Source organism: Macaca fascicularis, chromosome Y (assembly GCF_037993035.2).
Source record: "Macaca fascicularis isolate 582-1 chromosome Y, T2T-MFA8v1.1".
Classification (NCBI taxonomy): Eukaryota; Metazoa; Chordata; class Mammalia; order Primates; family Cercopithecidae; genus Macaca; species Macaca fascicularis.
In genome coordinates, this window is record NC_132903.1 from 8193385 (window position 1) to 8207192 (window position 13808).

A 13808-nucleotide genomic window follows, 5' to 3' on the forward strand; every position below is an offset into this window, starting at 1 on the left:
CAAATGTGTTATGCGGTGCTGGGGAAGTGGAGTGTCTTGTGCAGGTAAAAAGCCACAAATGTTTCTATTGGGTTATTGCTGCTTTTCTTGGCTTTGTGCTGGCCTGGGGTCCTGCAGCTTCTTAACTGATTTGTGGAGTATTCACCAGTGCAGTTTAGTTGCATATGTTGTTGTGAAGTCTGTATGTCCAGTAGGGAGGGAGAGCCTGGGGCCTCCTCTTGTGCCATTTTACTGATGTCTGCTGTGTTATTATTTTTTAATGTTTTAGTTTTTATTTATGTTTCCTTGGTGGTTTTGAAATAAAGCCACATCTGTTTCTGTTATTTTTAAGTGGTTGTGCTTGTGATTACAGTGTGCATATTGAAATCATCAAAGCTCAGGATTAACTACCTTCTTTATTCTCCTCTGTGATAGTGGCAGGATGTGGGTGGGAATATCCTGTTTCTGTTTTTACTGTTCTTGAGATTTTTGACGGATTTCATGCATCTGGGTTGGCATCATTCTAGAAAATTGTGTTTTCACATACTGTTTTGTCCCTAACCTCTCACCTTGGTTTTCTGAACTTGCATTTAACTTGTATTAGAACTTCTCACAGTAGACCCAGTCATCCAGTCTTCTCTGTTTTTCATCCTTTGTCTTTCCATGGTACATCATGAGCATTTCCTCCCAGCACCTTCTGTTTTTCTGATTCTCTCTGCAACCAATTGTGGGCATGTTTCTTTAAACCTGTTCCTTTCCATTCTTAATTTTGGTCACTAAATTTTTCATTATTTGATTTTCAGATCCAGTAGGTCACTCTGCAAAGGTGGGCTTCTTGTTGCTGATTTACATTAGTTTATTCTGTTTTGTTTTGCTTGTGTCCTTGTAGACTCTTTCAAGGCATTTCCAAGTTCTGCATTTGGTTTGATGCTATGGTGATGATGGTGGTTTTTTATCATGGTGTCTTAGTTTCTTCCATGCTATACACTATATGTAAAGTATTGTTAGTAAGAACAATATGAGGTCAATTTTTTTTTTTTTTTTTTTAAAGACAGAGTCTCGCTGTGTTTGGAGTGCAGTGGTGCAGCCTTGGCACACTGCAGCCTCTGCCTCTGGGGTTCAAGTGATTCTCCTGCCTCAGCCTTCCAAGAGGCTGGGAACAGTTGCCCACCACCACATGCAGCCAATTTTTGTATTTTTAGTAGAGATTGGGTTTCACCATGTTGGCCAAACTGGTATTGAACTCCTGTCCTCATGTGAACTGCCACCTCAAGCCACCAGAGTGCTGGGATTACAAACATGACCACCTGGCTAAATTCTGTATTTTGTTAGGAAGACAGGGTTGTTTTTGGGCTCATGTGTTTGTGAGGGTTCTGCCTTGAGGGTCTCCGGTTAGAGCTTTCACTTGGAGACTGAACCCAGCGCTTTGATTTCTATTCCACTGTCGTTGTGAGGCCATCAGAAGGAAGGCAGAGTCTCACAACAAAAGTCAACAGTAGTTTCCACTTAATCTGTTTTCCTGAGGGTTGTCTAATAGATATAAAGAATAGATCTGACACATTCAAGAGTGACAGTGATTCTTGTGAAAGGTCTTAGCTTTCATCTTACATATACTAAAGTGCCCTGGTGAGTACTTTCCTAAATGTCAGGGGCTTTTTATTGGAACTTAACACACCTTGAAAGAGTCAGTGTTTTCATCAGTTTATACCCTTTCTTCACTTCTAGAAGCAGTGGCAAGCAAGTGAAGGGAAGGAACTATTATTAACAATTTGAATCTTATGATGAGTAACTTAGTTCTGTTTTTTCCCTGTGCATCCTAAGTCCATAGTGTTCCCACATAAGGACTCTGGAAAATAAACTGAAAAACCTTTGTGGACCTTATTATTGACATAAGCAGTCCGAGGCATTTCTGCTGCTCTTTCCCAAGTACTGAGTTTCTTTTACAGGAGTCTCTGCAATTGGGTCTTTTGAACAAAACACCCAAGCTTTCATTGGCATTTCATCTCACCTCTTTTTCAGGTGCCATCTTCTGCTTATCAGATAGAACAAACCTTGCATTTTGTTACTGACCAGGTGTTTTTGTCCAGATCTTCCTAAACTCTGCACTAAAGCATAGTGTACAAAAATTTTTTGTAGCTGAAGATGTTGGGTGCTGCTCGTTTAACTGTCTTCTCAGTGGCTACCACAAGAACCCTAAAGAACTGGCCAAGTATACGGACCTAAGAAACAAAATCTTGGGCTGTTAATGTGATTTTTTTTATCTTTCTGGTAGGAGTGTGTGGGTGCTTTCTTGTGACTTACCTGCACATTATTGGGTATCCATACCATCTGGAATAAATGCAATACCAGCAGTTACAAAAAATTACTTTCAAATCACTTCTCTGACTCTCAGTACACTTGCTAATGCTGAGGCAAAACCTTTGGTCCTTTTAATTCCTGTGACTTCTCACTGTACCCAAACACATATTTCCCACTGGCCCTGGATTTCTGTTAAAAATCTGCATTTTGGATCAGCAAACATCTTTGTGGTAGGGAGGGTCAAACTACAGAAATTTCTTTGTTCATTGTCAAATTGAGCAATTTTCACCCGAAACATAATTTTAATTTTCTTTTATCCCAGAACCTCATCTTTAAGACCCTCAGGCTGAGTTGGTTTCTTCTTTTCCCGTCAGGTTTTGAGAGCTTAGTAAGTGTTTTTCCCCTTGATTCATAGATTATAATTTCAAACTTACCCTGGAGTTTTTTAGGCTAGGTTACTAGTTTGTGTTTTGTTTTGTTGACATTAAGACAGGGCTGCATTCTCTGATTTTGGTGTGTCTTCTGTTTTTTTTCCTTTCTTTTTTTTTTTTTTTAATGTGTCTTCACATAAAAAAGTGGACTCATGGCTGAGTCTTTATTAGCAATGGTTTGAGGGAAACTTTTTCTTAAAACATGCTTATTCTGTGATAAATAAAACTTCCTTGACATGGTGGCCTGTGCCCTGTATAGGATGCTTATATTAGGTGGTTATGTCCCACAAAAATAAGTCCAGATAACTGAAATGAACGTTATTGTTCCAGGGACCCCGTGACAGCCATCAGAACATTGGAACTTTCCCCCTCTATGGATTGGATTAACTAGCAGTCAGTTAAAGGCCTTTCACTATTGTCTAGTGTCTTTCTGATTAGCCTGAATTTCTCCAGTTCTCCCTCCCTCTCAGTCATCCTTCCTTTCTTCCCACCCACCTAGTACTCTTCCGTGCCATCTTTTCTCCCGCCCCCCCCAAAATGATTATTTATTTAACCTTTGAAGAATTATTGTTGGACAAACAATGCAGGGAAAGCTTGTTGTTGGAAAAATCCTTAGGGGCTTGCCTTAAAATGCTGACTGCAATCTGCTTCACAAAAAGCATGTTCATAGTGATAAGAGTTCTTGAAATTATGATTTTGGAATGATCCTCCATTTTTTTGTCCCGGTGAGCCCATCTGTGTTAATTGGTTTTAAAGGCAGCAGGCCTCTATCTGGTTTTAAAATGACTGCTCTTCTTTTTGTTTTCCTTTCCCTCTAGGCAATGTGTGTATGGTGATTGGTGGAGCTAACCTCGGTCGTGTTGGTGTGATCACAAACAGGGAAAGACATCCTGGTTCTTTCGATGTGGTGCATGTGAAGGATGCCAGTGGCAACAGCTTTGCCACAAGGATTTCCAACATTTTTGTCATTGGCAATGTAAGACTTCCACTATCTTTACTACTTTCTAAGAAGACTCACCCTAAAAAGCATAAAGACCTGCAATCACTACTGGTGCTTGTTTGTTCTTTTCTTTTTCTTTTGTTAAGGTGCCCAGAGTGCAGCAAGCTCTGTATTTAGAGCCTCTGACCCAGAAAGAGTGTTAGTTAGATCTAGAGCCTTGCGCCTGCCTCTTGAGGAGGTCTGTGTGACTTGCCAGCACTGTCACACAGCAAATTAAGTTAAACTCAGCCTTGTAACTTCTGCAGGGCTATACCACTGGTATGTGCTGGGTTAAGGTCACTGTCTGCCAACTGCCCTGAGACTACATCATATACCTCACCATTCAACATGGAGTTGATAATGAAGATTGATGTAAGGGACTATGAGTGAGTTGCTAATTTGAGAATAAGGACATTTACAAGCCACATACCACCTGTTAGTTTCCTTTACTCATTAAAGATGACCTTGCTCTGAGATATTTTAAGACCTTTTCAGTGAAGGAGCACCTCTGGAGTCACACAGTACCCTCACATGAAAGTCCATTACTGTATGATTTAAGCAAAGGACAAGGGATTTAATCGAAAGCTTTTCATCAAGCAATTCAGCCTTGGGAGCGGCACCTTAACACTTGTACGCTGGCAGCCATTTGATACTTGAGAGACGATATGGTACGGAGGGAGGCCTACTGTTGCCTCTTTGGCTGTGCCACTTGGCAGCTCTATAGTTGGTCCATTTCTCTTCTCAGTACTGAATTATGACACCTCATTCTGTACTTTTGAAAGCAGGGAATCAGGGGAGTGAGTAGATGCATGTGAAAGCTCTGTAAAGCTGATGACAGGGAGCTGACAGTTCTGCACTTCAAAACTGAGAAGCTGAGGTTAATGGCCTTTTTTTTTTTTTTTTCTCAGCACTGTGAGTGCCTCATAGAAAAAGGTGTTCATGAAAAGCTGCTTGACTGATTGCTTCACACAAAATAGAAGCAGGAAGACTTGTATTCAGCAGCTCAGCAGTGGGAAGTGGGAGGAACAGTGAGAGGCAGACAACTCTCAGGAAACACGTAGAGGGAAGTTTTTATTTTGTTGGGAATTTTGCTTGGTAGTGTTCTGTTAGGTGCCCCTTAATGTAAAGGAAGGTACAAGGCATACGTGTTTTGGTGAAGTGTTGGGTTTTGTTTTTTTTTTTCTTTTTTTTTTTGTCTTTCCCTCCCGCTTTCTTTCGTCTCCTCCCTTTTCATCCCTTTATGTACTTATTTTATCTCCTTCTCAATTGCAGGGTAATAAACCTTGGATTTCCCTGCCCAGGGGAAAGGGCATCCGACTTACTATTGCTGAAGAGAGAGACAAGAGACTGGCTGCCAAACAGAGCAGTGGCTAAGTTACAGTAGTGGCATATTTTTTCTCTTTGCACAAATAAACAGTGAATTCCTGTTTCCTAATATATGTGTGTGTGTGTGTGTGTGTGTGTGTTTTCCCCTTTGTGGATAATAGTAGGGTTTGAATTTTGGGCCTAGTTTTGGCACCATCTTAAGATCTCTAGGTACCACTTGTTCTTCCTCTGACCCTCCAGGAAATAAACCTTTTCGTTCTTTCCCTCATACGTGTTACTCACATCTTCTCTGGTCAGAATGATGGCAATAACATCACTAAATAAAGTGCAAAAAGCATGATACTTCTGGCTGCCTGAGGGAATGAACATTTGTTGAAATCATAGAAGAAAAATGTGTTTTTGTTAGTTAGGGAGTTTTAAAATAATTTTTCGTGTCTTACCATGGTTATGCTTTTTCTTTCCCCTCCGCTTCCCTCCTCCCCTCTTTTTTCACCTTATGGAATTTACCTCACAATTTTTTTGTTCCAAAGTCTGGCCTCTCTCTGCAACAGGACTGTGTTCTTTTGTGCAAGCTTTGGAGACGGTGTTAGTTTCCTTCCTCATTCACATTATTGGTAGAAATTCAGGTCTCTATGGCTGTAGGGCACGTTCCCTGTTTGCTTGCTGACTGGCAGCTGAGGCCTGTTCTCAGCTTCTATAGGTCACGTGCATTTTTTGCCTAGTGGTCCTATCCTTCAGATACACTGAATAGTCTTTCTTTGACCCAGTCAGGAACAATTCTCCACTTTTAAGGGCCCACCAGGATAATCTCTATTTCATGGACTGTCACTTAAATGACATCACATTTAGTACACTTTGTCTTGGCAGGTAGCATTTACAAGTACTAGGCAGTGGGATGTGGGCATCTTTGATGTTTGTAAAGACTTAAAAACAAAAGAAAAAGGGTGGGGGGCGGGCAGTTGACACCAACAGTTTAAGATTTGGTACTGTTGAAAAGCAAATGCTGAATTCTGATACATAACAGGAAGTAAAAATAAAGGTTATTTTCTATTGCAGTGGCTCGCATCCGTAATCCCAACACTTTGGGAGTCGATCACTTGAGCCCACAAGTTTCAGGCCATCCTGGGCAACATATTGAGACCGTGTCTCTTCAAAAAGTAAAAAGCAAAAAAAATTAGCCAGGTATAGTGGTGCATGCTTGTACTGCCAGTTACTTGGAAGGTGGTGGTGGAAAGACCAGGTGTTCAAGGCTACAGTGAGCCCTGATTCTGCTGCTGCACCCTAGCCTGGGCTACAGGGCAAGACACTGTCTCTTGTTGGATTCTATAAATGAATCAGTTATAGAGGGAATAAGAGTCAATAGTCTTCTTCCTTGGAGTCTTAAAGGAGGTACTTGCCAAGTGGGTATCTTTATGCATCCACAAGTTCAAAAACGTATGGTTGTAACTGCTGTTTTGCTGTAAATCCTCATTTGGTGCTTGCTTTTGAGCTCTTCCTGTGTATCACATCTGTTGTTTCTGAAAGAACTGAAGTGAAATGACCACATAAATGAAAGAGAAAACCAGGGGGTTTCTTTCAGGACACAGAAAGGAAAAACTTTAAAAACTGAGGAATTTGGTGTAATTTTAAGATCCCGGTTGCAACTGCCAAAATGGGTGTGTGTGTGTTTGGGTCCATGTGTGCATGCACCTGTGATAATCAAATTTTGTTTTGTTTTTTGAGACAGTCTTAACTCTGTTGCCGAGGCTGGAGTGCAGTGGTGTGATCTCAGCTCACTGCAACCTCTGCCTCCTGGGTTGAAGCGATTCTTGTGCCTTTCAGCCTCCTGAGTAGCTGGGACTACAGGCACACACAACACCATGCCCAGCTAATTTTTGTAGTTTGGATGTACAAAAATTGGACAGACTGGTCTCAAACTCCTGACCCCAATTGATCTGCCCTCCTTGACCTCTCATCCCAAAGTGCTGAGATTACAGTCATGAGCCATTCACCCCGGCTGATAGTCAAAGTTTTGACTCAGTGCAACAAAGATACTACACTGAAAAGAGGTGGGTAATTCTCTGACTACCATGTTTATTGTTGTTTTGTGACACTGTTATTTCAGTGTCCCTCCATCTCATGACTCACAATTGCAATACTGAACACGTTCAAAAATGTCTTCTCTTTCCAGTCCTTCCTCCCTGAAGTAGGGACATTCCTTACCTCATCATGCTTGACAACCTTGGGTTATTGTTACCTTATCCCTCACCCTCATCTCATCATCTCCCTCAAATGCTTTCTGTAAGTAGGTGAATTTTAAATCATATGTAAGTAAAACTAAGCCACTAAACATCAGCTGGCATATATCTCTTCTATCTATTGCCTGCTCTGTTGGAGGATTTTATCCCATAAATGTTCATCTCTGACTTAATATCCTCCTCTGTGCACTGCATATTATTTGAGTTTGTTCTTCCTATATTTCACTAGCTGGTGAGCTCAAAGAGCTACACTGTCAACCCGTAACTTTGTTTTGAGTCTCTTTCAGCTTGCCTTGGTCCTCAAAAGGCAACAAGTCTGAGCTTTCACAAAATACTGCTCCTCTGTTGTTTAATGTCTTAAACTTTATGACTGCACGTGGGTCCTAATCTTTGCCCTACAGAGGTCCGTAACCTGACAGCCTCTTTCTGTCTGGCAGAGGTCAAGCCCTCAGGCCTTTGTGCTCAAGCTTTGAAGGTCTGGTTTCCTCCAACTCTCCTACCAAGAGGGGTGGCAGAGCAGGACTAAGAACTCATCTTCTCTGTACAACTCATAGACAAACTGGTACAAAAACACACATATCCACAGCAGGGAAAGAGCAACTCAGGCCCATGACCTTCATGCAACAAGTCCAACTACTTAAATCCCAGCCCAAAGAGAGATGAAGAAAAGGAAAAAAGGGATGAAAAGCAGAACAAAGGAATGAGCACCATCAATGTCAACAGCTCTTGACCATACACAAAAATCTGTATTCCCAAATTAAACATTACTTTCTCATTTCTTCATTCTTGAGGCATATTTTTTGAGCACCTACTATTTGACATGCACTGAACAGAACAGACAGAAAATACTGAAGCTTGAGCTCATGTGTGGGAAATTGATTATTTAGAGTCAACAAAAGTAAGGTTCTGTCCATGACAGGTCTATAAAGAAAGAAAATGGAACTGGGGTAGAGGTCTTTTTAGATCAGGCCCTACACAAAGGCCTTTGATCAGTGACATTCAGTAGAATAGAGTCAACCAAGAGTACATACAAGTTAATGGCATGTTAACACTTTTCCTCCAAACCGTGCTTTCCGTTTGTATTAGTTTGCTAGTACTCAAAATGGGTAACTTAAAAGACAAAAATTAGTTGTCTCCTAATCCTGGAGGCCAGAATTCCCAAACTAGGTGTCAACAGAGCCATACTGCTTCAATGGTTAGGAGGGATCTGTTCTAGGCCTCTCCAAGCTCTTATAGTTCCTTGGCTTGTGGCTACATAACTAGCCTTCACATGATATTCTCCCTGTGTGCTGGGGATATTCTTAAGTGAAACTTGCTTATTTATATTTAGCTTTTATGATTGCGAAAATTAGAAATGACTTCAAGTGCAGTTTGGTGCTACTGTCTTGATCCATTAGTGGTAGGAAGCCAGGAGTCTCAACCACCAGTGCCATTGAACCTCCAGTGCAAACATTAGTATGGTGAAAAGGGCAAGTTATATTTTGTGTGAAAATAATTGTGACTTTATGTGTTCCTGGAAAGGATCCCAGAGTCTTGATTTTAGGGATGGCTGTGTTGAAACAGGCATTGCAAATTGCAAACACCTAGAAATTGACCATCTTTAATAGCTCCTTTCCTAGTAAGAAAGTCAACCAAATACCATATGCCTACCATGTGAAGAATTACTGTGCATTTGTGCATATAGTTACATATATGGATATGTTCTGAATACAAGCAGGCAGATATAACAGTATACAAGAAAATCCAGAGAGGTAGTTTAAAGGATGTGATATGGAACAAGCCACACAAGCAATAAAAAGGAAAGCGCTTCTAAAACATTGAGCAACACTGAAGTGGTATCAGTGAAGTGGTTTAGAGCAAAGGAAGCTAAACTTAAAAGATGAGCAACATGAAGAGTATCACTGACATGGTTTAGAGCAAAGGAAGCTAAACTCAAAAGAGGTTCTAATTTATATGTTGTTCAAGAACATAAAAAATCTGGTGCACAGAGAACAGAAGAGCACTTACCTTGAGGTAGGGATGAGTAACTGAGAATGGACTTTTGGGGTACTGAAAAATTATTCTTCATCTTGACTTTTGGGGAGTAAACTCAATTAGTGAATATGTAAAAAGAGTATCAATTTGTATACCTTAAGTGGTGTTTGTTTTCATAAACACATTATGCCACCCTTAAAAACAAGGTATTAGTCTGATGAAGTAATGCATGGGGTGGCCACTTTTAAGGGCTAGGATGTATGGAAGGTGGCTTATGACTGTTAACAGGCATGTGGGAACTTTCTAAGCCATCTATTTCCTGTGGCATTGGAGTTCTGATTACACAAGTATATTTGTCACAACTGAGATGTGATTTTAAAAGGAAAGGAAACTGGGTAACTTGAACAGATTTGCTGAAACACTTGAGATGCCAACTAATGCTAACCTACTTGGAGTAATGCCAAAAGCATGAAATAAATTAGTCTCATGTAACATTTCTCATTATTCTTGCTCCATAAGATGCTGGGATCTCTGCGAATACTCTTCAGACATTGTAATCAGAACAGCATTTTGGCCACTGCAGGCAACACTGCCAAAATTCTGGTGCTCTCACCCTCATGGGAAATGAGATAAAATGCTTTATATGGTGCATTTCCCACTTTACTAACATTGCAGTCTCAATTATAATGTGTCTGAAAGCCAGGATTTATGTCACATGACTTTGTGCTTATAGCACTGTAAGATTTGTATTTGGTCTCTGATGGATATTTTGAAAAGAGAGTAGGGCTTACGATACTGAAATTTCTCAAACCATTCCAATGATGAATAACACACGACATTTTTTTCTCTATATTTTTACTTTTTAAAAAAATATTTTTAAAATTGACAACCTTATATGTGTTATGTATGTACAGCATGTTGTTTTGAAGTACACATACCTTGTAGACTGGTTAAATGTGACTAACAAATGTGTATTGTTACCATTTTTGTGGTGAGAACCCTTAACATTCAATCTCTTAGCATTTTTCAGGAATACACTATATTGTCATTAACTGTAGTCATAATGCTGAATAATAGATCTCTTGAACTTAGTCCTACTGTCTAACTATAAATATACATTCTTTGACTAACATCTCCTCAACCCCACCTCCCCTAGTACCCCAGGCTCTGGTTAACTACTGTTGTAATCCACATTTATGAGATTGATGTTTCTGAATTAGGCGTGAGTGGGATCATGCAAAATCTGTCCTTCTGTGTGCTTGGCTTATTTCATTTATAATGCCCTCCAGATTTATCTGTATTTCATCACAGATGGCACGATTTCTCCATTTGTAAGGCTGAAGATGATTCCATTGTGTATGTATACTGCATTTTCTCTATCTGTTCTTCCCATGATGAACACTTGGGTTGCTTCCATATCTTGGATATTGTGAATGGTGCTGAAAGAATCATAGGAGTGCAGATATCACTTTGATAATACTGATTTTCTTTTCTCTGGATATGTGCCTAACAGTGAGATTGCTGGATCCTATGGTAGTTCTATTTGTAATTTTTGAGATAACCTCCATACTGTTTTCCATAATGGCTGTGCTAATTTACTTTCTTATCGACAGTGTGCATTGATTTTGTTTTCTCCACATCGTTGTGAACAGTTGTTAACTTTTTTCTCCTTCATCACAGCAATTGTAACAGGAGTGAAGTGACACCTCTTTGTGGTTTTGATTTGTATTTCTCTGATGACTAATGATATTGAGTATTTTCAAATAGCTGTTGACCACTCCTGCATCTTCTTTTGAGAAATGTCTATTCTGGTTCTTTGCCCATTTGTTATTGAGTTAGTTGAAAACTTTCTATTGAGAAGTTTTGAGTTCCTCATATGTTAGATATTAACTTCTTATCATTCCTATGGTATGCAGATACTTTCTCTCACCCAGTAGGTTTCTCTTCACTGTTTGTACTGGTTTTTGTTTCATTTTGTTTTTGCTGTGCAGAAGCTTTTTTTGTTTGATGTAATCCCATTTCTCTGTTTTTGTTTTGGTTGCCTGTTACATCATATTAAGCAAATCATTGCCCAGACCAGTATCCTGGAACATTTCCTCTGTGTTTCCTTATACTTAGTTGTGGAAATGTTGGGACTTACATTGAGGTTCTTAATGTATTTTGGTTGGTTTTGTGTATTGTGAGAGAGCCTATTTTCATCCTTCTGCATGTCAATATCGAGTTTTCCTAATGCTAATCATTGAAGAGACGGTCTTTTACGCATTGTGTGCTCTTGGCACCTTTGTCAAAAATTAGTATGGATTTATTTTGGGACTCTATTCTGTTTCATACATCAATGCTGTTTTTCTTTCTTTCTTTTTGAGTGTAATGCTGTTTTGGTTACTGTAGCTTTGTAGTATATGTTGAAGTCAGGTAAGTTGATAACCTCAGTTTTGTTTTTTGGCTCAAGATTGACTTGGCTATTCCGGGTTGTTGTGGTTCCAGATGAATTTCAGGATTTTTCTTCTATTCTGTTTTCAAGACACTTTTTTTTTTTTTTTGACATAGATAGGGATTGCACTGAAATAAATAGCTCTGAGTAGAATTGAAAATTGACCATATTGATTCTTCTAATCCATGAACAGGCAGCAACTTTTCCTTCAGTTTATTTTATCAGTACCTTGTAGTTTTCAGTATACAGATGATTCCATTTCCTCGGTGAAACATACTTTTTTTTTTTTTTTTTTGAGACAAGAGTCTTGCTGCAACATCTAGACTGGAGTGCAGTGGTATGATCTCAGCTCACTGCAACTTCTGCCTCCCGGGTTCAAGTGATTCTCCTGCCTCAGCATCCTGAGTAGCTGAGACTAAAAGCATGCGCCATCATACCCAGCTAATTTCTGTATTTTTAGTAGAAACGGGTTTCACCGTGATGGCCAAGCTGGTCTCAAACTCCTGACCTCAGATGATCCACCCGCCTTGGCTGCCCAAAGTGCTGGAATTACAGATGTGAGCCACCATGCCCAGTCAGTTAAACATACTCTTTTTTATATATTTTTTTGAGATGGAGTCTTCCCCTGTTGCCCAGGCTGGAGTACACTGTTGTGATCTCTGCTCACTGCAGGCTCTGCTTCCTGGGTTCACGCCATTCTCATGCTTCAGTCTCCCAAGTAGCTGGGACTACAGGTGCCTGCCACCACGCCTGGGTAACTTTTTGGATTTTTAGTAGAGACTGGGTTTCACTGTGTTAGCTAGGATGGTCTCGATCTCCTGACCTTGTGATCCACCCACCTCAGCCTCCCAAAGTGCTGGTATTTCAGGTGTGAGCCACCACAACCAGCCTAAACGTACTCTTAAGTATTTAACTTTCTTGTAGGTATTGTAAGTGGGCTTATTTTTTGTGATTGCTTTTTTCAGATAAATCTCTTTGTGTGTAGAAATGCTATTTTTTAATGTTGGCTTTATTTATGTATTGTTTCTCTCTCTCGTCTTTTTTTTTTTTTTGGTGATGCAGTCTTGCTCTGTTGCCCAGGCTGGAGTGCAGTGGCATGAGATTGACTCATTGCAACCTCTGCTGCCTCTAAGGAGGTTCAAGAGATTCTTCCACCTCAGTCCCAAGTAGCTAGGACTACAGGAGCTTACCATCCTAATATTTTGTATTTTTAGTAAAGATGGGGTTTTACTGTATTGGCCAGGCTGGTCTTGCACTTCCTACTTCCAGTGATCCACCTGCCTCAGTCTCCCAAAGTGCTGGCATTACAGGTTGTCTCTCTTTTGAGACAGCATCTTCCTCTAGCATCCAGGCTGGCAGTGCATTGGTGTAATCAGGGCTCACGTTAGCCTCAACCTCCCAGGCTCAGTCCTCACTCTTCAGTCTCCTAAGTAGCTGGGACTACAGGCATGCAGCTACCACCATGCCTAATTTTTTTGCTGCTGTTTTGTTTTTTGTTTGTTCATTTGTTTTTTTGAGATTCAGTCTCATCCTGTCACCAGTCTCACACTACACCCTGAAGTGTAATGGTGCGACCCCGGCTCACTGCAACCAGCGCCTCCTGGGTTCAAGCAGTTCTCCTGCCTCAGCCTCCTGAGTAGCAGGGATTACAGACACTCACCATCATGCCCAGCTAGTTTTTTGTATCTTTAGTAGAGACAAGGTTTTACCATGCTGGCCAGGCTCATCTCAAACTCCTGACATCATGATGTGTCTGCCTTGGCCTCCCAAAGTGCTGGGATTACAAGCGTGAGCCACCGCATCTGGCTAATTTTGTATTTTTTGTAGAGATGGAGTTTCGCCATGTTGCCCATGCTGGTCTTAAACACCAAGGTGGGAAGATCTTGAATGATCTCGAACAATCCTTCCACCTTGGCCTCTCAAAGTGCTAGGATTACAGGTGTAAGCCACTACACCCGACCTCTGAATTCTTTTATTAGTTCTGGTTTTGATGAATCCTTTAGGTTTTTCTGTGTGTAAAATGATGCTGTCTACAAACCAAGATAATTTCACTTCTTCATTTCCAACTTGAAAGTACTTTATTTTTTCTCTTACTTCATTGTGAAGCGGGATTTAAGGAACCGGAGAGACGGGATGGAGTGTAGGAAAGTGTT

At 40.4% G+C, this 13808-nt stretch overlaps 1 protein-coding gene across 6 annotated transcripts in view; it reads left to right on the forward strand.

Moving 5' to 3' along the window:
- LOC141409550 (small ribosomal subunit protein eS4, Y) overlaps window positions 1–13808 on the forward strand; it is a 124350-nt gene that overhangs the window by 22672 nt on the left and 87870 nt on the right. For 4 of the 6 annotated variants that reach the window (XM_074030616.1, XM_074030617.1, XM_074030614.1 and 1 more), the window contains exons 6-7: window positions 3527–3684; window positions 4960–5122. The exons of the other annotated variants lie outside the window; for them this stretch is intronic. In XM_074030616.1, coding sequence (XP_073886717.1) covers window positions 3527–3684; window positions 4960–5061 — 260 coding nt within the window. In that variant the 3' untranslated portion in view covers window positions 5062–5122. Of the gene's footprint in view, window positions 1–3526; window positions 3685–4959; window positions 5123–13808 lie in introns of those variants that run through there. 6 annotated transcript variants of the gene reach the window in all.